The sequence below is a fragment of the Borostomias antarcticus genome, assembly GCF_949987555.1.
Source record: "Borostomias antarcticus genome assembly, chromosome: 13".
In the NCBI taxonomy this organism is placed as follows: domain Eukaryota; kingdom Metazoa; phylum Chordata; class Actinopteri; order Stomiiformes; family Stomiidae; genus Borostomias; species Borostomias antarcticus.
Window position 1 is genome coordinate 5,743,268 of NC_140246.1, and position 14,822 is coordinate 5,758,089.

At 52.2% G+C, this 14,822-nt stretch overlaps 1 protein-coding gene across 1 annotated transcript in view; it reads left to right on the forward strand.

The window, feature by feature from the left end:
- flncb (filamin C, gamma b (actin binding protein 280)) overlaps positions 1–11,822 on the forward strand; it is a 58,750-nt gene extending 46,928 nt beyond the window's left edge. The window contains exons 31-47 of the mRNA XM_084447719.1: positions 1,744–1,843; positions 1,954–2,094; positions 2,467–2,595; positions 2,743–2,916; positions 3,240–3,401; positions 4,017–4,220; positions 4,391–4,543; positions 4,932–5,054; positions 5,352–5,648; positions 6,671–6,940; positions 7,284–7,421; positions 7,820–7,935; positions 8,722–8,854; positions 9,159–9,335; positions 9,543–9,761; positions 10,100–10,306; positions 10,719–11,822. Of these exons, the coding sequence (XP_084303845.1) occupies positions 1,744–1,843; positions 1,954–2,094; positions 2,467–2,595; positions 2,743–2,916; positions 3,240–3,401; positions 4,017–4,220; positions 4,391–4,543; positions 4,932–5,054; positions 5,352–5,648; positions 6,671–6,940; positions 7,284–7,421; positions 7,820–7,935; positions 8,722–8,854; positions 9,159–9,335; positions 9,543–9,761; positions 10,100–10,306; positions 10,719–10,906 (2,931 nt within the window). The 3' untranslated portion in view covers positions 10,907–11,822. The remainder of the gene's footprint in view (positions 1–1,743; positions 1,844–1,953; positions 2,095–2,466; positions 2,596–2,742; positions 2,917–3,239; positions 3,402–4,016; positions 4,221–4,390; positions 4,544–4,931; positions 5,055–5,351; positions 5,649–6,670; positions 6,941–7,283; positions 7,422–7,819; positions 7,936–8,721; positions 8,855–9,158; positions 9,336–9,542; positions 9,762–10,099; positions 10,307–10,718) is intronic.
- Positions 11,823–14,822: the final 3,000 nt, after the last annotated feature.

Genomic DNA, 14,822 nt, shown 5'->3' on the forward strand with positions numbered 1-14,822 from the left:
CCTACCCCTCTACCACCCCTACCCCTACCCCTCTACTCTACCCCCCTCACTGGGTATACTATACTACCACCCTACCCCTCTACCACACCTACCCCTACCCCTCTACCACACCTACCCCTACCCCTCTACCACCCCTACCCCTACCCCTCTACCACCCCTACCCCTACCCCTCTAATCTACCCCCCTCACTGGGTATACTATACTACCACCCTACCCCTCTACCACCCCTACCCCTCTACCACCCCTACCCCTACCCCTCTACCACACCTACCCCTACCCCTCTACTCTACCCCCCTCACTGGGTATACTATACTACCACCCTACCCCTCTACCACCCCTACCCCTCTACCACCCCTACCCCTACCCCTCTACCACCCTACCCCTCTACCACCCCTATCCCTCTACCACCCCTACCCCTACCCCTCTACGACCCCTACCCCTACCCCTCTACTCTACCCCCCTCACTGGGTATACTATACTACCACCCTACCCCTCTACCACCCCTACCCCTCTACGACCCCTACCCCTCTACCACACCTACCCCTCTACCACCCCTATCCCTCTACCACCCCTACCCCTACCCCTCTACTCTACCCCCCTCACTGGGTAAACTATACTACCACCCTACCCCTCTACCACCCCTACCCCTCTACCACCCCTACCCCTACCCCTCTACTCTACCCCCCTCACTGGGTATACTATACTACCACCCCTACCCCTCTACTCTACCACCCTCCTATACTATACTACCACTTCTACCCCTCTACCACCCTACCCCTCTACCACCCCTACCCCTACCCCTCTACTCTACCCCCTCACTGGGTATACTATACTACCCCCTCCTACTCCCACTTACCCCTCTACCACCTCCCCCCACCCCCCCCACTCCTCAAGTCTAACCCTCCCTGTCGTCTCCCACCATCTTAATCCCTCCATCTCTGCTCCCCGAAGGCCGGTCACCTGCTGCTTCTCGCCGGTCTCTCTCCTCCCATATGCAAACACTCACTTCCTGTTCCCCTCCGCACACGACCACGGGTTACCCCCCCCCCCCCCCATGCCCTATGTCAGCGGTCTGAATGAAAAGATCAGTGCAGACTGAATGACCCGTAGCTTCCATCCTTGTTGCCGTTTCTCCTCTTTGACATTCAGTTTTATTGTTGTTGTTGTTGTTGTTGTTGTTGTTTAGGTGCACGCTTTGCTCTGCAGGGCGCATGACCAGCTCTCCCATTTGCCTTTGACCGTTTCTCTTTCAGCTTTGGTCGTCCGAGCTGGACTCCTGTTCTGTTCTGTTCTGTTCTGTTCTGTTCTGTTCTGTTCTGTCCTGTCCTGTTCTGTTCTGTTCTGTTCTGTTCTGTTCTGTTCTGTCCTGTCCTGTCCTGTTCTGTTCTGTTCTGTTCTGTTCTGTTCTGTTCTGTTCTGTTCTGTTCTGTCCTGTCCTGTTCTGTTCTGTCCTGTCTTGTCCTGTCCAGAGGCAAGGCCTCGACTCCCCGCTATGCTTTCACCTCCATCCCCCTCTCCTCTCCTCCTTTCCTCTCCCTCTCCTCCTCTCCTGTCCCAGAATGCTAATGCTAACACTACCTCTGCCCCTCCCCTCCCCTCTCTCTCTCTTCCTCTCTGTCTCTCTCCCTCTCCCTCTCTCTCTCCTTCTCTCTCTGTCTCCCTTGCTCTCTCCCTCTCTCTCTCTCTCTCTGTCTCTCTCTCTCCCTCTCTCTCTCTGTCTCTCTCTCTCCCTCTCTCTCTCAGGCCACCGAGGAGCCAATCGCCCCTGGCGACGGGATGGAGCCGATGCTCCGCCCCTTCAACCTGGTCATTCCGTTCACCGTGCAGAAGGGAGAGATCACAGGTACCGATAGTGCTGTGAAATATAAAACGTGTTTCTGTGTGTGTGTGTTTTCCGTGACTCACCAATCTGTGTGTGTGTGTGTGTGTGTGTGTGTGTGTGTGTGTTCTCAGGCGAGGTGCGTATGCCATCAGGTAAGACCGCACGGCCCCACATCACGGACAACAAGGACGGAACGGTGACCGTCAGGTACTCTCCCACGGAGAAGGGCCTGCACGAGATGGACATCAGATACGACGGCAATCACATCCCAGGTACACACACACACACACACACACACACACACACACACACACACACACACACACACACACACAGAGGAATACACACACACACACACACAGAGGAATACACACACACACACACAGAGGAATACACACACACACACAGAGGAATACACACACACACACACACACACACACACAGAGGACTACACACACACACACAGAGGAATACACACACACACACAGAGGAATACACACACACACACAGGAATACACACACACACACACACACACAGAGGACTACACACACACACACAGAGGAATACACACACACACAGAGGAATACACACACACACACAGGAATACACACACACACACTCCGTTCCCTCTGTCTGTTTGCAGGAAGTCCTCTGCAGTTCTACGTGGACGCCATCAACAGTGGTCACGTGACAGCGTACGGCCCCGGGCTGAGCCACGGCATGGTCAACAAGCCCGCCACCTTCACCATCGTCACCAAGGACGCGGGGGAAGGTAACACACACACACGCACACACACACACGCACGCACACACACACACACACGCACACACACGCACACACACACGCACACACACACATCCATCTCTCTCTCTGCATTCTCTCCTCTCCCGTCATTACCCCCGTCCCCGTCCCCCCCAGGTGGTCTGTCCCTGGCGGTGGAGGGCCCCTCCAAGGCGGAGATCACCTGTAAGGACAACAAGGACGGCACCTGCACCGTGTCCTACCTGCCCACCGTGCCCGGGGACTACAACATCATCGTCAAGTTCGACGACAAGCACATCCCCGGCAGCCCGTTCACCGCCAAGATCACAGGTACGGAGAGAGGGAGGGAGAGAGAGGGGGAGAGAGAGAGAGAGAGAGAGAGGGAGGGAGAGAGGGAGGGAGAGGGGGAGAAAAAGAGAGAGAGAGAAAGAAGAGAGGGGGGGGGAGAATGAGAAAGTGAGGGGGAGAGAGAGAAAAAGAGAGAGAAAAAGAGGGAGAGAGGGGGAGAGAGAGAGGGAGGGAAAGAGAGAGAGGGTGAGAGAGAGGGAGGGAGAGAGAGCGAGAGAGAATATTTTTCTGAGTGAAAATTCTTTCTTACCCTTTTCTTCCTGGTCCTTTCTCTCTCTCTCTCTCCTTCTCTCCCTCGTTCTCAGGCGACGACTCCATGAGGACATCCCAGCTCAACGTCGGCACGGCGACGGACGTGTCCCTGAAGATAACGGAGACGGACCTGAGCAGCCTGACGGCGAGCATCCGGGCGCCGTCGGGCAACGAGGAGCCCTGTCTGCTCAAGAGGCTGCCCAACCGCCACATCGGTGAGCCACTCGCCAGGCCTGGCAGGGCAGATAGACGATACGGAACCACCCGCGTAGTGTAGGCAAGACAGTCCATCACAAACATAGTATTTTACTCTCGTATACAGTTTATATTTGAGGTGTGTTTGTTTTACTTGAGAGCTTCGCACTTTTGCAAGTAGTTGACAGCCGCTGGTGATTTGGTCCCCAAGTTGGGAAAGGTCATTTTTCAGTTTATTACAGATTATGAAAGTGATTGTAAGCTTTCAAATGTTGTATCAAACATTGAAATCTGCAACTATTTGAAGAAGCTGTGCTTCTGTGAATGTTGGTACACCTGAAATCACTAAGAAGAGAAAAAGGGCTTCAAAGATTCAGAGCTGTCCACACTTCTCAGAGGACATGGACTTTCATGACACAATATGACTATTTGGTGATGCTAAAACAGTTGTTTGTCATATGAAGTGAATTCTTCACAACTTCAACTTTGGTAATATGAAATGAACGAAAGTTTAACAAAACAAAACACTTGTAATGCAATTCAAAGTCTGCCGAGATGGAGACCCCCAAAAAAGCGATGCCACCTATTATTGGTCTCAAAACTCAGGACTATCTCTCTGCCCCCCCTCCCCCCAGGTATCTCCTTCACGCCCAAGGAGGTCGGCGAACACGTGGTGAGCGTGAAGAAGAACGGCAAGCATGTGACCAACAGCCCCTTCAAGATCATGGTGGGCCAGTCGGAGATCGGCGACGCCAGCAAGGTCAAGGTGTTCGGCCAGGGCCTGGTGGAGGGACACACCTTCGAGGTGGCCGAGTTCATCGTCGACACCAGGAACGCAGGTGTGTGTGAGGGGGGTGGGGGGTGGGGGGGGGGGGTTGTGAACGACATGTAGTCTAAGCAAAGCCAAGAGATTGTTTCAGGGCTGACTGCGATCGATTACTGACACCTCTTTGTCTGTCTCCATCTCCTACTCCCTCTCCTCCTCTCTCTCTCCCTCTCTCTCTCTCAGGTTATGGAGGTCTGGGTCTGTCCATCGAGGGTCCCAGCAAGGTCGACATCAACTGTGAGGATGTGGAGGACGGTACCTGTAAGGTCACCTACTGCCCCACCGAACCAGGCAACTACATCATCAACATCAAGTTCGCTGACCAACATGTGCCAGGTGGGTAGACTACTAAATCCTTTTGCTAGAGCTTAAAAAATGTGTGCAAGAGAATGGGAATGTTTTCAGACATGTTCAAAGCGACGTTGGAATTCCATTTCCGAGAGTCACGGTCCGAGAGTTTATTTGCCATCTGTAGAAGAATCCACATAATAAGGAATAAGGGTGCAGAGCTCAAGGTTTAAAAACATGTCAAATCACATCGAACCACTATTAGACTATTATATTAGTAGGACCTTGTATAAAAGATAAAATAAGAGACAAATGCCAGCATAGTAAAACCAAAAATCACTTCTTCATCTCAAAGTGCATATCTCATGTAAAGTGCATTGTGCATAAGATCGTGCGATCGTGACTGTGATCGCGTGATTGGTCGGGCGTCCAACAGGAAGCCCGTTCACGGTGAAGATATCCGGCGAGGGCCGGATTAAGGAGAGCATCACCAGGAAGCGCCAGGCGCCCTCCATCGCCACCGTGGGCAGCACCTGCGACCTCAACCTCAAGATACCAGGTGAGAACCGCCTCCCGCCAACCACAACCGCCGCCTCCTCCCTCCGCTCCGCCCTCCACCCCTCTCTCTCTCTCTCTCTCTCTCTCTCTCTCTTTCTCTGTCCCCTCTTCCCTCCTTCCGTCCTCTCCCCCCGTACACACAAGCTTCCTCTACCTGTCCGTTCGCAATTCCTCCTTCTTCGTCACAGAGACTCTCCCTTCCCTCTCTCTCTTCCTGCTTCCTCCTTCCCTTCCTCCCCCCCTCCTCCCCCTCCGCCCCCCCCCCCCCCCACCCCCTCCTCCTCCGCCCCCCCGTCAGGCAACTGGTTTCAGATGGTGTCGGCCCAGGAGCGCCTGACGCGGACGTTCACGCGGAGCAGCCACACGTACACGCGCACCGAGCGCACGGAGATCAGCAAGACGCGCGCCGGCGAGACCAAGCGCGAGGTGCGCGTGGAGGAGAGCACGCAGGTGGGGGGCGACCCCTTCCGCCACGTGTTCGGCGACTTCCTGGGCCGGGAGAGCCTGACGGGCTTCAGCGGGACGGGCAGCGGAGGCGGCGGCGCCAGCACCACGGCCGCCGCCACCGCCACCGCCACCAGGCAGACACAAGAGGGTGTGTGTGTGTGTGTGTGTGTGTGTGTGTGTGTGTGTGTGTGTGTGTGTGTGTGCGTGTGTGTGTGAGAGAGAGAGAGTGTGTGTGTGAGCAGCTAACCCGACTGATGTGGCATTTAAAAAACGTTTTTAAATCAAATTGCATCAGGGTGATTTGCGACTAACCCGAGATTGCTGCCTGAAACGTTTCTTTGATCGATATACTGGGATGCAAGGGTGTGTCTGCTTATGTCCTGTAAGTGTGTGTGTGTGTGTGTGTGTGAGTGCATGTGTCGTGAGTGTGTGTGTGTGTGTGTTTGTGTATGTGTGTGTGTGTGTGTGTGCGTATGTGTGTGTGTGTGTGTGCATGTGCCTCGTATGTGTGTGTGTGTGTGTGTGTGTGTGTGTGTGTGTGTGTGTGTGTGTGTGTGTGTGTGTGTGCGTGTGTGTGTCATGTTGGGAAGTGGCTCCTCGTTCCTTCCATTGTCTGAGATCAGTATTTAATGCCGTCCGTTTTAAAGGAGTGTGGTGGTGGAAAGTCTGACTCGTCCGCGGCCGCCCCCTCCATGACCCTCCAGCCGGGGCCTGGGGCCAGTCCCACTCCCCTCCGTCCCACTCCCCTCTTCTCCCCGGACCCGCCTACTGACCCCATTACTGACCACTTGAGTCTCACATCGTGTGTGGTGTTCTGCTAACGTGATGACGTATTCGGTCAGACAAATGTTCTTGTTCTAAAAAAATATTTTTCTTCTCTCCTCCCTCCTCCCCTCTTCTCCCCTCTGTCTTATTTTGCCTCCTTTCTTCTCTCTCCCTCTTTCTCTCCCTCTTTCTCTCCCTCTGTCTCTCTTTTGCTCTCTTCTACCTGCCCACCTCTTTCTCTCTCTCTCCGTCTTTCTCACTTTCACCTTCTCTCTTTCTCTCTCTCCCTCTCTGTCCCTCTTTTTCTCTCTCTTTCTCTCTCTCTCCATTTGTCTCTCTTTCACTCTCTTCTACCCCCCCCCCCCCCTCTCTCTCTCTCTCTCTCTCTCTCTCTCTCTCTCTCAGGGGAGGCGGGGACTCAGGAGATGACGGCCCAGGTGACCAGCCCCGGGGGCCAGACGGAGGACGCCGAGATCATCGAGGGCGAGGACAGCGCCTACAGCGTGCGCTTCGTCCCCCAGGAGATGGGACCCCACACCGTCAACGTCAAGTACCGGGGCCAGCACGTCCCCGGGAGCCCCTTCCAGTTCACCGTGGGGCCCCTGGGCGAGGGCGGCGCCCACAAGGTCCGCGCCGGGGGCACGGGGCTGGACCGAGGGGTGGCCGGGGTGCCAGGTGGGTTGGCAGCGCCACACTCTGCTGGTCAGGAGGAGAGAAGAATGACATGACATATAAGAACGAGTGAGGATAGATAGATAGATAGATAGATAGATAGATAGATAGATAGATAGATAGATAGATAGATAGATAGATAGATAGATAGATAGATAGATAGATAGATAGATAGATACTTGATTTTCAAGCACGCTTTTTCCTTATCATCTATTATGGATCAATACATTATGAGTGTTTCCTTCTCACCTGTGATCCTCTCTGTTCAGTTCATGTCTGTGCGTCTGCAGTACCTGGCTGAGCCACCGGGGGTCAGTAAACATTTGTCTGTGTCTCGGTTCCACAGCTGAGTTCTCCATCTGGACCAGAGAGGCGGGGGCCGGGGGGCTGTCCATCGCCGTGGAGGGGCCCAGCAAGGCGGAGATCACCTTCGAGGACAGGAAGGATGGATCCTGCGGCGTGGCCTACGTGGTTCAGGAGCCTGGTAAGATCTACACACACACACACACACACACACACACACACACACACACACACAGCATTTCTGTCGTTGTAGATCTGAGTAGATGAGCTGCCTGCAACAGAACAGACCAGAAAGAGATTTTCTCTTTCACTCACTTACTCACTCGCTCACTTACTCACTCATTCACTCACTCGCTCACTCGCTCATCTCACTCACTCACTCGCTCACTCACTCACTCACTCACTCATTCACTCACTCGCTCACTCACTCACTCACTCACTCACTCACTCACTCACTCACCCACTCATCCACTCACTCACTCACGCACGCACACACACACACACACACACACACACACACACACACACACACACACACACACACACACACACATTCATTCCACCTCTCTCTCTCTCTAGGTGACTATGAAGTGTCCATTAAGTTCAACGACGAGCACATCCCCGACAGCCCCTTCATAGTCCCCATCGCCACTCTGTCTGATGACGCTCGCCGTCTAACTGTCACCAGTCTACAGGTGAGACACACACACACACACGCACACACGTGAATGCTGAACACGCTGAAGCTATTCTGGCGGTGGTCATTATTAGCGAGCTCGTAACTCAGGGTTAGAGGTTCTAGTATCTGGAGAGGGGGCGCTGGCTCCGGTCACAGATGTATAAATAGTTGTGTGTCTCATAAGCAAAGCGCCTCTCTCTCTTTCCCAGCGATGAGAAGCAGCCATGGAGCTGAGGCTATATTAGAGGTGTTATTTTGATGAAGGGCACTATAGCTGCGCGGATTTGGCAGGCCTCCCTGAAACCTAGAGGCAGCAGGGCCGTGTGTGTGTGTGTGTGTGTGTGTGTGCTACTTATTTGAGTCACACTTTAATACAGGGGGGCTCGGGATCTGACCTTTACCCTTAGAGAGTGAAACCGACCCTCCCTCTCCTCCTCTTCTTACAGGAAAGAGCACGTAATTACAAACATTTCCCAGAAAATAACTATTTTTTGTCCCTCCTCCTCTCTCCTCTCTCCTCCTACCTCCCTCCTCCTCCTCTCTCTCTTTCTCCCTCCCTCCCTCCCTCCCTCCCTCCCTCCCTCCCTCCCTCCCTCCCTCCCTCCCTCCCTCCCTCCATCGGTCTTTCTTTCCCTCACTCCCTCTCTCTCCTCCTCCCTCTCTCTTCCTCCTTCCCTCTCTCTCCCTCCTTCCCTCTCTCCCTCCCTCCATCGGTCTTTCTTTCCCTCACTCCCTCTCTCTCCTCCTCCCTCTCTCTCCCTCCTTCCCCTCCCTCTCTCCCTCTCCCCCTCCCTCCCTCCAGGAGATGGGTCTGAAGGTGGGCCAGGAGGCCTCGTTCTCCATCCAGCTGAACGGGGCGAGGGGCCTGATTGATGCCAAGGTGCACACCCCCTCGGGGGCGGTGGAGGAGTGCTTCGTCACCGAGCTGGACAGCGGTAAGGCCACCGCCGCTGGACACAGCTGGACAGACCTGACGGAAGAGACACCAGCGAACCCATGATCATGTGACAGAGAGCCTCTCAACTGTGGTTTGCGCCAGAGGGGAATGGTGTCTTTTGAACGCCTTAGCACTGGAATGCTAGAAGAAACGAATAAAAAATTGAAATGAGGAGATTGTTGAGGTTGCAGTTTGATGAGTTTTGAGAATATATATGCGCTTTTTATCATGTGGGTGGGATTTTCTTTCTGTGATCATGGATTACACCCTCCCCCCTCCACCACCCCCCCCCCCCCCTCCAGACCAGCACGCCATCCGGTTCATCCCCAGGGAGAACGGCGTCCACTCCATCGACGTGCGCTTCAACGGCAGCCATATTCCCGGCAGCCCCTTCAAGATCCGCGTGGGCGAGCCCGGGCAGGTGGGCGACCCCGGACTGGTGTCGGCCTTCGGCCCCGGCCTGGAGGGGGGGACCACCGGTAGGCAGAGCCTGCACTCGCACACACACACACACACACACACACCTACGCACACCTACACACAAACACTCAGAAGACTCTTCTTCTAAAGTGCACTCACACAGTACTCACCCCCCACCATACGCCTCTCTCCCATCCAATGATTGGTCGTTTCCTGCCTGATTGGTCGTTTCCTGCCTCGTCGCTCACCTCTGACATCCTCTCCAGGCGTGGCGTCCGAGTTCGTGGTGAACACGTGCAACGCCGGGTCAGGGGCCCTGTCCGTCACCATCGACGGGCCCTCCAAGGTGAAGATGGACTGTCAGGAGTGTCCGGAGGGCTATAAGGTCACCTACACCCCCATGGCGCCCGGGAGCTATCTCATCACCATCAAGTATGGGGGGCCGCAGCACATCGTCGGGAGCCCCTTCAAGGCTAAAGTCACAGGTCGGCTTCTCGAAACCTCTAGACAGAACTGTATACTTGAATTTTAATAACATTACATAAGCGTATATATTATGGTCATAGCCACAATCATCCATGATCGGATGGAATAAGTACCGTATAATGTCTAGTTGCGTACCTAGGGCTGGAATGAGGAATTAATTAGTGCTGATAAGATATTGTACAGACAAGTGATAACAAGAATTTCAATGTACCTTTACTGGCTATATATGGCAAATAAACTTTCTATTCTATTCTATTCTATTCTACAGAACTGTGACAGTGCTACAGAAAGTTTTGACTAGATTTTTCTGACTTGCCATCTCTCTCTCTCTCTCTAGGAGCTCGTCTGTCTGGTGGCCACAGCCTGCATGAAACATCGTCCGTTCTGGTGGAGACCGTCACCAAGACGTCGGCGGTGGCCGGGGCTTACGGCGCCATGCCCAAGTTCTCATCAGACGCCACTAAGGTGGTGTCCCGGGGCACCGGCCTGTCCAAGGCCTTCGTGGGACAGAAGAACACCTTCACGGTAGACTGCAGCAATGCAGGTGAGAGAACGGACACCCACACACACACACACACACACAGAGACACACAGACAGACAGACACTCACACATACATGCGCGCGCACACACACAAATACACACACACACACACATAATTGAATATGCATAATTTAATATGTATGTATATATTCTATATTTTTGCATACTGTATGTATACATTTCTTGAAATGTAATTTAATATAGTATGTGTATATCTATCTATCTATCTATCTATCTATCTATCTATCTATCTATCTATCTATCTATCTGTCTGTCTGTCTATCTGTCTGTCTATCTGTCTATCTGTCTGTCTATCTATCTATATATGTGTCTATCTGTCTGTCTGTCTGTCTGTCTGTCTAACTATCTATCTAAACACAGAAATATGACTAAAACAGCTATTTTCATCTGCAGGCACTAACATGCTGATGGTGGGAGTCCACGGCCCCAAGACCCCCTGCGAGGAGGTGTACGTCAAACACCTGGGCAACAGGATGTACAACGTCACCTACACCGTCAAAGAGCAGGGCAGCTACATCCTCATCGTCAAGTGGGGGGATGAAAATGTCCCCGGCAGCCCCTTCCATGTCACCGTTCCTTAAAATGGACTGTTCCAACTCCCCTTCCACACCCCCACCCCCTTGCTGTATCCCCAGAATGGACTGGCCCGATTATCCCCGACCCTCTCAGACTAAAGACGCAGAGGCTGTCTAGCATCTACCCTTCACATGCCCCCCCCCCCCCCCCCACACCCTCAGAGAACAACGCCACAAGACCTGAACAACAGCCCCTCTCGCTTTTACACTCCACCACACTCAACTCCGACAAGATTTCCCGCCACTCTTGTATGTTTTTATACAGTATTATGTTTACTTCTCAAAAAAGCTAGAGATCGATCATACTCTAAGAGGAATCAAAAGTGAAAATCGTGATTTCTGACTGTGTCGGGTCAGACAGACAGTGATTGTGGATATTTTCAGAGCTCACAGACATTCTATCACCACTTGCCTTTGGCTAGGTCCTCCAAAGGTATCCCTCAATGCCTCTGTTTTGGCCAGGGCAGCAGCGTTGGCCGTCCGAGGGTGGTCTCTCTCTCTCTCTCTCTCTCTTTCTCGCTCTGCCTCTCCGGCTGACAGAACTTCTTTACCTTTATTTATTCAGTCCTTTGCTAGTTTTCTTTGACAGAAAATTGTCTTATTTTTATCCAAGGGGAAGATTTCAGTCGACTTCAGAAGTCTCCTCATTACCATGCCGTCCTGTATCACTGCAGTCCACCGCTGCCAGGGACTCAGAGATGTGATTGCCGAGACACAAGGTTATTTTGTACTGAGGAGGAGAGTAGGGAGTAGCAGGCGGTTTATTGTGTGAATGTTTAAGAAAAAACAACAACACAGATGTTACAGTGAAACAGTATTATAGAGTGACATTTTATAGTGATTTTATATGTATGATAAATGGATGGGGGAAAAAAAGAATATTGATTGTTTGATATATTAACCTACTGTTCGGTGAGAATGTGCAGGCATAATAAAAATGTTATCTGCTAACTTGTCATTAAAAAGCACTATGGTTTGTGTAGTCTCTTAGGCTTATTATTAAAATGTCTACAAGGGTTTTGATCTGGTGGGGCTTAGAGGTGAAACGTTCATTTAAAATGCAGATCTCAGCAGCTGTTCAACAGTGCCTCTCTCTGGTGACAATTAGCCAAAATAGACGCGCACGCACACACACGCGCGCGCGCGCACACACACACACACACACGCACACACACTTTCTCATCCACCAGTATCATTCTGTTGACAGAGGGTATATCCAGCCCAACCAGTGGTAATGGAAAATGCACTGCTTCCAATTCAGGCCTCATACATCATTGATAGTGAATGGAATTGATACTCTGAGGAGAATATGAAATGGAAAGGGCTTCCAGTCGCCGGCGAGGCACGGTGGGCCGGTGTGAATTATTAAGACACCGCGATAAGCCTCGGTGAGTGAGCGCACAGGACAGCCTGCGAACCAACGGCCTCTTCCTGCAGTAGGGGGTTATGAATGGCAGTGAGCTGAGGCCCGCTGTGCCCCCTCACTCCGATGGGCCCCAGGTGGTCACCGAAGAGAAGATAAACTAATCTAAACCCAGGCTAAGCTGGTTTTTGTAGCCATGCTTGAATGCCACCCTCCCCCCCCTCGTCACTGAAGTTGGCTACCGCAAAGTGCCTCTAGGGGGCAGCAGAGGTCAAGGAACCGCATGGCCACCGTGATTTTCATGCAAGGTATAGGCAAAACCTCGGCTACTGAATGAACCAGCAATTGCATAATTATCGATTTCTGCGTATCATTCTGGAGGTGATTACAATGTCAGGGTAGACGCGAACGATAAAGAAAATCCATGTAATTATATCCATCTATTCAAATGGGAAAAGCAAAGATGGTGCAAGGGGCGCATGTTTTCACTTTCCCTCCCTATATGACTGTACTACAACGTCACTACCACGTTACATGCGCCACCGTTTTCACTGTTACAGCAACGTTGCCGTAAAGTCTAAGGAGTACGTTAGTTATTTAGTAAGTTATTTTCGACCATAGATGAACGTTGCATCTTATGACATCGCCTGATGGTAATGTTGCAACTTACCAAACTACAACTTATGTGCAACGTTGCTGCAACCCACTGTTAGTAGGGAACGAAGTCGGCTTCGTTGTTAAAGCAGGGGTGCAGTGGTGAATAAAGAAGTGGGTATAGCAGAAATGTTAGGCTACACTTTTACATTAGTTTGAAGTGGGTATACTGTGGATCCATGGATTACTCCGTAACGTCCACTACACCACTGGTTGTTAGACAGACGCTGTGGTCGAGTCGTGGAGGGAAAGAGGGCAAATCACTTAAGGTCTGTAATCAGTGTTACTGTAGCATAATGGCACAGCGCAAAGTGTGGAGATCGGTCTGGCTATGCGAGACTAGAAGGTGCCGGCAAAACGCGCAGCATGGTCCCAACTTTGATCCCATACAGTTTTGGAGCGGATCCGAATCACGGACAGTCAAAACACGGCCGGCCCCATTCACCTCCATTCATTTCTTTGGACGTGGTCTCATCAGCGGGTATCGACTTAATAAGAAAGAATAGCAGGAGAGAGGGAGGGAGAGAGAGAGAGAGAGAGAGAGACAGACAGACAGATAGAAGGAGAGATAAGAGAGCACAGACATGTCATTGGGTTGCCAGTTAATGCTGTCTCATATTGAGTGTTTGGTGTTTGGAGGGTGATAAGTGGGCCATGTATTTGATGTCCTCCCTCAGAGCATCTGGGCCAACGCTGCTATGGCACACACACACACACACACACACACACACACACACACACACACACACACACACACACACACACACAACTGTGGTCAACTGTTGTTATCTACCAACACACACCTTCTCTTTTCTTCCTACGTTTGCCCTATTTTCTTCCTCAGCCTCTCTCTCTCTCTCTCTCTCAGCTTCTCTCTCTCAGCCTCTCTCAGGCTCTCACTCTCAGCCTCTCTCTCTCTCTCTCTCTCTCTCTCTCATCTAGTGTATGGTTGGTTGTTACTGTGTGGAGTGTAGCTCCTGTGTGTGTGTGTGTGTGTGTGTGTGTGTGTGTGTGTACAGTATGTGTAACAGGCGTCACTGCGTCGCTCCGTCAGCCTCACCTCCACCCTCCACTGCCCACGCCGGGCTCGATCTCGGCTCCGACGCGCCGACACACACATGACCGCCGCTAATAACTGCGCCTTCTCCCGCTACGCTACCACTGAACCACCCAGCCGACGGCGCGGATAGGCGCCATTTACCCTGAGGAGGCAGTTTAACCGGTTCAACTCGGTTACATACCGTTCAGCTGCACCACGTGTGCATGAGTGCGTGCATGTGTAGTATTTGTGTGTACGTTTGAATACGTGTGTGTGTGTGTGGGCATAATGTGTTCATGTGTGTGTGGTGTGTGTGCAAGCGAGAGAGTGCATGCGTGCTTGCACCTGCGTATACAGTAAGTGTGTGTGTGTGAGAAGCAGTAGGCATTAAGGGTATTATTAGTGTGTATGTCTGTGTGTGTGTGTGTGTGTGTGTGTGTGTGTGTGTGAGAGAAGCAGTAGGCATTAATAAGGGTAGTGTGTGTGTGTGTGTGTGTGTGTGTGTGTGTGTGTGTGTGTGTGTGTGTGTGAGAGAAGCAGTAGGCATTAATAAGGGTATTATTAGGCTAAATGGATGGGTGGTAATTAATACTCTTCAGAAACAGGGGGATGGCTTCAGAGGGGGGGGGGGGGGGGGTGGATAAAAATACCCCTCCTATTTTAACCAGCCGTAATTCTAATACAGGAGAGGTGACGTATATCGTCCCAGACCCCCCTGGCTCGCTAACAGAACTCTACCCCCCGCCTCTTTCTCCTTCTCCCTCTCTTCCATCATCACCCTCTCATCATCCTTTCATTCTGCCCTCCCTCTGTCCTTCACATGTCCCGCCCACCGAGAGAACTGCTCACCGGCCTGTGATCAGAGG